The sequence below is a fragment of the Nannospalax galili genome, unplaced genomic scaffold, assembly GCF_000622305.1.
Source record: "Nannospalax galili isolate Female #2095 unplaced genomic scaffold, S.galili_v1.0 scaffold335, whole genome shotgun sequence".
In the NCBI taxonomy this organism is placed as follows: Eukaryota; Metazoa; Chordata; class Mammalia; order Rodentia; family Spalacidae; genus Nannospalax; species Nannospalax galili.
Window position 1 is genome coordinate 474,433 of NW_008337842.1, and position 9,814 is coordinate 484,246.

General features: G+C 42.6%; 1 protein-coding gene across 4 annotated transcripts in view; it reads left to right on the forward strand.

Moving 5' to 3' along the window:
• The window catches only part of Usp28 (ubiquitin specific peptidase 28), a 71,637-nt gene extending 63,210 nt beyond the window's left edge, over window positions 1–8,427 (forward strand). For all 4 annotated transcript variants that reach the window (XM_008832742.3, XM_008832745.3, XM_017798069.2 and 1 more), the window contains 6 exons: window positions 319–497; window positions 629–707; window positions 1,595–1,674; window positions 2,201–2,324; window positions 3,564–3,759; window positions 7,245–8,427. In XM_008832742.3, coding sequence (XP_008830964.1) covers window positions 319–497; window positions 629–707; window positions 1,595–1,674; window positions 2,201–2,324; window positions 3,564–3,759; window positions 7,245–7,420 — 834 coding nt within the window. In that variant the 3' untranslated portion in view covers window positions 7,421–8,427. The remainder of the gene's footprint in view (window positions 1–318; window positions 498–628; window positions 708–1,594; window positions 1,675–2,200; window positions 2,325–3,563; window positions 3,760–7,244) is intronic.
• The last annotated feature ends 1,387 nt before the right edge of the window (window positions 8,428–9,814 follow it).

Consider the following 9,814-nt stretch of genomic DNA (forward strand, 5'->3'; position numbering starts at 1 on the left):
CAAATATTAGTTGCTTTTGTAATTTGTTTTGTTTCACGCTTTGTTTTTTGAGACAGTCTTCCCTACGTAGCTCCAACTGGCCTGGAACTCAATATATAGACCAGGCTGGCCTCGATCTCACCGAGATCTGTCTGCCTCTACCTCCTGAGTGCTGGGATCAAAGGTATGCACCACTGCACCCACACAGCTTTTGTAATTTTTGATGAGAATTCCTTAACTTGTCACTGAGCTATGAGAGGCTCTAGCATTTCCATGTGGGTTTCTGTGCCTGTGCAGAAGTCCAGCATTCCCTTTGCCAACCAGGTCTGTCTCTCCTAGGCATTCCATGAGGAATACTCCAGGCTCTATCAGCTTGCCAAAGAGACCCCCACCTCTCACAGTGACCCTCGACTTCAGCATGTTCTTGTCTACTTTTTCCAAAATGAAGCACCCAAAAGGGTGGTAGAGCGGACCCTTCTGGAGCAGTTTGCAGATAAAAATCTTAGCTATGATGAAAGGTGAGAGGAGAAGCCCTAGGGCTCTTCGTCTTCCTGGATGTGACTAAACTCTTCCTCCACTGGGGAGGCACTGCCCTGCACCCTGCCATTACTCTCTGACTTTGTCCAATCAGTATTGACTTTGTCCACAGATCAATCAGTATTATGAAGGTAGCCCAGGCCAAACTGAAGGAAATCGGTCCAGATGACATGAATATGGAAGAGTACAAGGTAAGCTTTCTTTTTAAACTTCCCACAAAATGTTAATTCTGAAGGCAAATGATACTTGAAGCAAAATGGAATAATTTTGAAGTACCAGGCTGACTTGTTCCCTATAAAAATTAAAACTAAAGAGAAAGGAAGTGAGGCAGGGGAAAAAAATGAATAAAGCTCTTTTCTTAGCCTAGAATCCCAGATCCCTTTGTTTTTACTCTTCTGTTAGAATGATTCTGCACTCCATTTCCCTTAAGGACCTTCATGAGCCTTGTCCTAGGCAATAGAAGTCTTGAAGTCATGCCTATTATTTTTTTTAAATGATACTGTTTCTAATACTCATTAAAATGCATGGAGCTCCAGATTAAATTGAAAAAACAAAAGCTGTTATGTTGTGTTAAGCAGCATGTCGTGCCAGGCTTGTGTTCACATTTGCTGAGCTGGTGGTAGGTGTATATGACTTGGAATAGCCTTGTCCCTCCTTCACCCCATGTCCATGTGCTCTTGTCAGTACTTAAATGTCTTTTATTTAATCCAGAGCTGGAATGACTTGGACATGGGTGTTGGAAATTAGGAGGATGAACTGTAACACTTAGGAGAAGCTGTTCCTCAGTGGGAGAGCTACAGCACTGAAGATTAAAGTGGTAGATTTTATATTGTGTAGCCCAGGGCAGGCTAAAATTTGTTATGTAACTGGGGGATGGCCTTGACCTTCCTGTTCCTTCTGCCTCCACCTTTGAGCCTTGAGATCACAGGCACTCACTAAGATATTCATCTTTAAATTTTTTTTTTAATCTGAAAGTTTATGTTTGATGTTTTGGTAGTTGGCCAGTATAAAACTTAAAGCAGTGGTAAATGCAACAGTAATTCATTAAAAGTCATTAACAGTGGTCCTTTATTTCCAGAGGTGGCATGAAGATTACAGTTTGTTTCGTAAGGTGTCTGTGTATCTCCTAACAGGCCTGGAACTCTTTCAAAAAGGAAAGTACGTTGGCTTTTTCTTCACTAAGATTGCTAGTTGGAACACTGGTACTTACTGATGCCCATGCACAGTTACACAAGTCACTGCCCCGCATCCCTGTGTCATACATACTAGTGGCTTCTACTTTTTCTCTGTGCTTCATTTCAGCCTTGCTCTGAACATCACACTTTCTTTGTCCTTCACACAGTGTTAAGTTCATTAGTGAGGAGTTGGTACTTTGCTGGACTTTCTTTGTGAGAAATGAAGATGAATTCAGAAAGTGGAATTTTTGAGTTGTCATGGATCCCAGTGAACAACTAGTCCCTTTTGTTTTAGAGATGGCAAAAACTTGAGACCCAAATAAGTTTCCTGATGATCTTTGCCTTTCTTGACAAGTTTCTAGAAGAACTGAGACTGGCTGTGGTCTTCGACTGCCAGGCTTTTCCCAGGATACCACCAAAAGATATTTGTATTGCAAAAAACTGAGGTCTAAGCCCTAGATTTTGGCAAAGGCGATAACTCAGCTGTGGTGTGTCTCCCATTTCCTAAGGTACCAAGAAGCACTGTCCTACCTGGTGTATGCCTACCAGAGCAACGCTGCCCTGCTAATGAAGGGGCCCCGAAGGGGGGTCAAGGAGTCTGTGATTGCTTTATACCGCAGAAAGTGCCTTCTGGTTTGTACTGTTTGTAAAGTCTTCGTCTCTCCCCATCCCTCCCTGCTTCCCTCCTTCTCTATCTAGTTATCTCTGTGTATCATTCTGTTTCAACCTCTGACAGAAGTTGAGGCAACCACACTTCTCTGTGCCCTCCCATACGCCTGCATTAAAGCTTTTATCATATTACTTTCACTAGATTAAGAGTTTAGTAAGTGCCGAGCCTTCATCCTGTCAGCTGTTCTTTGGGCCTGACACGTACTAAGTATATAGTGAATGTGTGTGGAAAGACTATTTTTCAGAGTTGCCTATTAGCTAGGAGGTGAAAGTTTTTGGAACTTGTAAAATAATCCAGTTTTATAAAAATGTTTTGAAACATAAAAATTAGTCTTGCTGTTTATTAACAGTGAGAGATAAAACAAACTTCCCTAATTTGTATTTGACAGCCATAGGGAAAGGCAAGTGTAATCCCCTTTGCCTGCCCAAGAGTGTGTGTTGTGCTAGTCCTTCATGGACATAGCAAGAGGTGGCTTGGCTTGCCAGCAGGTCGCGCACTTAGATTCGTGTGTCCAATATTCTGTGTGTCAGACCACCATTCCGATGCTGCCTTGGTCTTGTTTTCAACACCTCAACATCTGTATCTTCTGACTGAAATATTCTTTGATTTGTGTGTCAGTTATATGTGTGGCAGGGCTACTTTGAAGCTGAGAAAAGTAATACTGTGAAAATAGGAGCCATCCTTTTGGATTTTAAGTTACCAAGTACACAGATGGACATCTTTAATGTTCTAGTCCTCTTCCCCATCTGTGCAGTAATAGGGAAGATTTAGACTTTCCATCACTGGCTCTCATCCTCTGTGTGTATCAGAGTTTCATAGAGGTGCTTTTAAACATGGGTGCTATGCAGGCCCTTTCTTGCCCATACAGCTGGACAGTCTGGGGAAAGGCCTGGGTATCAGGGTGTCTTCTGTGGGAGGGTTCACTGGTCAGTGAAGCTTGAGAATCTTTAAATAGGTCTTTCGGTAGAAGCAAATTTCAAGCATGACTTTGACTTGTAAGTTTAGGCCAGTGAGTCACAAGCTTAACTATATTAGAATCATTGTGGGAGCTTTTATAAAATCCACTGCCCGGGTCACCAAGTACTGATTAAGTCAGCACATCTGAAGTGGAAACCAATGATTTCAGTGACTCCACTGCGCTAAATGGGGGGACCATTACCTTTTCAGACTTTCTTCCCTTACTCTCTCCCTTTTATCTGTAGGAGCTGAATGCCAAGGCTGCTTCTCTCTTTGAAACAAATGATGACCACTCTGTCACGGAGGGCATTAATGTGATGAATGAGTTGATCATTCCCTGCATTCACCTGATCATTAATAACGACATCTCCAAGGATGATCTGGATGCTATTGAGGTCATGAGAAACCACTGGTGCTCTTACCTTGGGAAGGATATTGCAGGTGTGTGGTATTGGTGCCCCTTATCCTTTCTACGGTTTTGTCATCCTAGAAACCACAGTGGTCTCACTCTTTAACACTGGTGGTTATAGCCTTTTAGGGGATTGGGACCCCCTACCATCTAAGTGAGAAAAATGGATCTGCTCTGTGTGTTTAAGAGTCTGGGCTCTTTGCTCTTAATCTCCCTTCCTCCCCCAGCTGCTGAAGCACTTCCACAGGCAGCCAGCAAGTCCTGTTAGGTCATCATTACATTTTGCAGTACTGGGGATAGAACCCAGGACCTTGTACATGCTAAGTAAACACTCCACCACCGAGCTGCATACTCAGCCCCAGCAAGTCCTGCTTGAAAACAGTCAGTGCTCTCTAGGAATCTGATCTCTCTTACAGTTTAAAATAAAAATCTGGGGGCTACAGAGATGGCTCAGTGGTTAAGAGCACTGGCTGCTCTTCCCAACACCCACAAAGTGACTAATAACCACCTGTAACTCCAGTTCCAGAGGATCTGACACCCTCTTCTGACCTCTGTGGGCATTGCATGCATGAGTCTACTTACATACATGCAGGCAAAACACTCATACACATAAAATAAAAATAAATTAATTGTAAATGTCAAAATATTTATGCAGGGTCTGATTATTCGATGGTACTTAAACTAAATTTTTCTGAAGTTTAAAATTGTAAGATACAAGACTTACTGATTTTTGGGGGGGGATTTGTTTTGTTTTTTTGAGACAGGGTCTCCCTGTAGCCCCAGCTGTCCTGGAACTCACTATGTAGACCAGGCTGGCTTTGAACTCACAGAGATCTGCCTGCCTCTGCCTCCAGAGTGCTGGGATTAAAGGTGTGCACCACCACGCCCAGCTAGACTTACTGATTATTTTAAGAGTAATAAATTGGTATATGGAATATCTTTGTTTATCCAATGTGTCTTGAGGAAAGCCTAGAGCATTATTTGTGGGTAAGTAAGTTGATTGCTGAGGTGTGTTTTCTGATAAGAACCTTCCTCATTAATTTCTTGCTCATGTGAAGATAATCCAGTGACTTGTTCACGTGTGTAGTATTTATTGATACATTCTATAATAAGCAATTGCTATGTGTTTCCTTTTAACATTTGTTTTTATTTTAGATTACATGTAATATGCAACTTTATTTAATGTTATGTGGACATACTGGTATATTTAAGCATTTGAAAAAAAAACAGCACCATTGTGTATATGGTACAGGGCATCATACCCACTTTGTCTAGTTAAAACAATTGCTTAGAAGACCTGGCATGCTAATGAGATAGCTAGGAGCACTGACCTAAAAGGGGCCTTGATAGTTGGCAGTCAGGTCTTTGCCCCTGGTTAGCCTAAAGCAAGATTCTTAAATTTCATCCTGGAAATTTTTATGTAACCCCAGTATATAGGCATGTCAAAATAGGTACATAAAACTTTATAAAAAAAATCAGAGGGAAATTTATTTTAAAACAATTATTTGGCATAAATATGTTACTATTTCTTTAACATAACAAATTTGCATACTAATGAGATGGGCTGTCTCTTTATTTTTACATAAAAGTGTTAAATCTTGACTGAAACTGAACCTGTAGGGCACAGAGTATCTTCCATGTTTCTCAGAGTTGGTTGATGCTTTGGTTTCAAAATTGTCAGTGCTGAGAACGCTGTTACAAATAAACATACAGTGCAAAATGGTACGTGTGCTCAGAGCCATTTCAAAAATGTTGGAAATTATGTCCTAACCCCAAGCCAAAGTTCACTTAATGATTTTTGTTTTATTTTGTTTTCTTGAGACAGGGTCTCCCTGTAGCCCCAGCCAGCCTGGAACTTGTTACGTTGACCAGGCTGGCCTCAATCTCAGAGATTTGCCTGCCTCTGCCTCCTGAGTGCTGGGATTAAAGGTATGTGCCATTATATCCAGCCACTTAAATGATTTATAAAAATGAAACTCAAGCCAGGCGTGGTGGCAAACACCTTTAGTCCCAGCACTTGGGAGGCAGAGGCAGAGGCAGATGGGTCTTTGTGAGTTCCAGGACAGCTGGGACTACAGGGAGACCCTTTCTCAAAAAGACCAAAAAAAAAAAAAAATTAAACTCAAGTTAGCAACTCAAACAACAATTTTTAAATCAAGCATTTTAATACAATACAAACCAAAAATACACTGATTTGATGCTTATATGCTGAGGAATAATGGTGGGAAAATGTTTTTTTAAAAAGTCTTGGGGCTGGAGAGCTAGCTCAGTGGTTAAGAGTGCTGACTGCTCTTGTAGAGGACCTGGATTCGATTCTCAGCACCCATGTGGCGACTATGAACCATCCTTAACTCCAGTTCCAGGGGAATCCAAAGCCCTCTTCTGACCTCCAAGGCATTGCATGACACGGGTGCATTCATATATATGCAGGCAATATACTCATACACATAAAATAGTAAAAATAAATAAAATATTTTTTTAAAAGCCTTTTTTGTGATTAAATCACTAATGTTTCTAGAAGAACAGAGAACTCTGGGTTTGGGACCCATGGTTGAAGGAGCTGACTTCTAAAGGTATGGGGCGCGCCGTCCCGCGGGGATCGGTCCCCTGCACGTGCCCTGGAAGGCAGCGAGTTCTGGGCGGGGATTCTCAGTCGCGTGTCGCTGTCCGCTGCTTGAGGTGCTGAAGGTCTCGCAGCACCGCGGCTCCGCGTCTCTGTTGTGGCAGCGGGTCTCAGCTTCTCCGCTGCTTCCCTGCGTCTTCCGTGGCTCTCTGCTGCTGGAGCTTTGTCCAGCTGGGTCCCGCCCTTATTTCACCCGTGCACGTTCCTCAATATGCGAGTTCCACCGGCCGCTGGACCACGCGGGAAAGTACAGGGCGGCTGATGCTGAGTGTCCGTGAGTCGATGACAGAAAGACAGCTCTTCCCGGGGAGGCTGGATCATAGGCAGTGAGACAAGACTCAGCTCAGTCAGATTCAGTGGTACAGCTCTTTATTCAGTGTCCCAGCTCTAGTTCCTAGCTCCAGCTCCTTCTTCCAGCTCCAAATTATTGAGAGAAGACTAGGATATTTTATACTGTAGGGGCAGTGGTAAAAGCTTTAGCTGATAGGTACTTTGCGAGATACCCTATTTACATATGGAAGTGGGCTCCTGCCATGCTGCCAGACTGCCTGAAAAATCACACAGGAAAGCGTGGCATTTCCAGAGCCAGAGGCCATGTTTATGTGGCTGCTACTTCACAAAGGAGTCAGGAAAAATGCCGGGAAGACACCCTGTTGTGAAAGGAGTCTCTACATATGGCTCCGAGCTCGTGAGCTATCCGGACATGAAGAAACTTCTACTTTACACAACAAAGGCCCCCAACATAAAGGAATCATCTTTTAGTTGTCAGCGGAATACTTTGACATTTGAGGCAGAATGTTGACTATTTGGAGTCCTTCAGGTATACTTGCAGGCTTCTTGGTTTTCTCTCTGCTCTCTTGAGCTGTGTATGTGACCATCTGTTTTCCTCTACAGAAAATCTGCAGCTGTGCTTAGGGGAGTTCCTCCCCAGGCTTCTAGATCCTTCCGCAGAAATCATCGTCTTGAAGGAGCCTCCAACTATTCGACCCAATTCTCCGTATGACCTTTGCAGCCGGTTTGCAGCTGTCATGGAGTCAATTCAAGGTGTTTCGACTGTCACAGTGAAGTAAGCACTTCATGTCAAGGCCCAGCCTGGTCTCTGGTTGCTGCCTGTTGCACAGCAATTCTCTGTCACAGATTCACCTGGGAAAAGAGACCAGGCAGATGAGCAAGATTCAAATCTATACCCTACTCATGATGCCTGTTAAAAGAAGAATTAAGGACTAAGTTGCACTTCTTAGGTACAGAATCATGAAAGCTATTTCACTAGAAATGGCAGGAGCCAGTATATTAAGGTTTTGCATTATACCAGGAGACCCAGACTTTATAATTTCCTGTGATACTAGGGCTTCTCTAAGCCTCTTGCCACTTTTTAAATTACCCTTCAGGCACCAGTATTTCTGACAGCAGAATAGAAGAGTGCCTCACCAGAATCTGAACCTGAGGAACAGCTAGTACTTCATCGAGTGCAGGTGACATTCAAAATCCATAGCTACCAGAAATTGGTAATAGAAGCCTTGCCTGGCTCTTGACAGGCAATGGAAGAGGTGCTGATGAGCCTCAGTCCTCTCCATGTGGGTAGAGCCTAGGTCGTGTGGCAGCAAGTGCCACAAAGCCAAGGGGCTACCTCTCCTTTCGTTCTTCTGTTTTGTATTTTAAATGAACCAGAAAACCTCACACTCAGTCTTGAGTGAAAGAAAAGAAAGCATTAAGGACTTTCAACTGAAAGGCATTATGAAGCCAGAGTAGCATTTTAATAGTTGTTAAGCATGTAAGCAGAATTTTCCAGTATCTGAAAATTGTCAAAAATCATGTGTCTAGGGCTACTCTGGCCCAACAGAACAATTTGATTCCCCTCTCCAATTTTTTTTTCTTTTAGAAATAAGGAATGTTGATTTGTAAAAAGAAAAGAATTATCTATATGTATATGTAGAGAGAAAACCGTTTTTAAAGGACTCCTAATTGGGAACTAGTGTTTTAACTAAATTTTAAAGATTAATGGAAGAGTCGTAGGAGGGAAGAACACTTGATAAAACTATGCAGATTTTATAAATGTGCAATAAAAGTATTTCTTTTACCTTTGGTGTGCAGTGTGGTCCTTATTTAAATCAGTGTTTCTCTTTTGAAAATGGATGATCTCAGTAGGCATTTATCAGATTTCAGCCTTATTTTTAAAAAAATTGATAATTCTCTTTCTGTTCTCCTGCTCTTTTTTAATTTTTAATTTTTAAAAATATTTATTTTTATATATGTGTTTTGCCTGCACATGTATAAGTGCACTCATGTTGTGCAATGCCCATTGAGGCCAGAAGAGGGTGTTGGATCCCCTGGAACTGGAGTTACAGACAGTTGTTAGTTGCTATATGGGTGCTGAGAATTGAACCCAGGTCCTCTGCAAGTGCTCTTAACCACTGAGCAATCTCTGCAGCCCCCCTTTTTTCTAAAGATTTATTTTTATTTATGTGTATTAGTGCATGACGTGTGTGCAGGTGCCCACAGAGGTTAGAAGAGGGCATTGGATCCCTTGAAGCTGTAGTTACAGGCAGTTGTTAGCCACCTGATGTGATTGCTTGGAACTGAGTCCAGTCCTCTGGAAGAGCAACAAGTGCACTTCACTGCTGGGCCATCCCGCCAGCCCCATGCTTGCCTTTTTTAAAATTTCATTTGTTTTGTGTGTGATTGAGTTTGTATGTTTGCATTTGTGCACGTGTGGCGGGGGGAGCTGTGTACAGGGTTGAGTGTTATGCAGCATTTAGATTAGTCTGACCACTAGGGGTAGTGCTGATTCTTCATTTCTGAGTCTTCCTAGCTGTCTTTAGTACAGCCTCATTTTTTCCCAAGCTACATGAACTAAGGTCTCAGACAGTTTCGGTTTTTTGAGACAGCCTCTCATGGAACCCATCCTGACCGCAAACTTGCTGTAGCAGAGAGTGGCCTTGAACTCCTGATCTTGTGTCCCTCTCCCAAATGCTGGGCCCTCTCAACTGTTTTAAGCAGCTGTTAGGCAAAGGCTTAGACTGTTCTGTGATGCGTTTTGTTGGATTTTGGTGTTTTATTTTCTTAACACTGGGTCTTAGTAGCCCAGGGTAATCTCAAACACACTATGTATATAGCCTTTAATTCTGTTTCCCCATAGTGTGCTTGCTATGGCTTTTGGCAGTGAGATTATTCTGCCCATCATACTCAAGGCCCTGGATTCGATCCCAGTACTGGGGCAAAAAAAATTTACTCTGGCTTTATTTGAAGGTGAGCTCTCTTTTTCAGAGTGCAGCGTGCTCACCATTACACAGTGGAGCCTGCTGACCCCTCCTCTTCTTGCTCTGGGGAAGAATTTGGATAATAATTGGATCTTTCTTCCATGGTAGTGTTCAGAATTTATTACTGAAGTGGTCTTGGCCTGTAATTGTCATTGTGCGTGTGTATTCTGAGGGTATGCTTTGTTTTTATTTTTGTTTTTTTCAGTC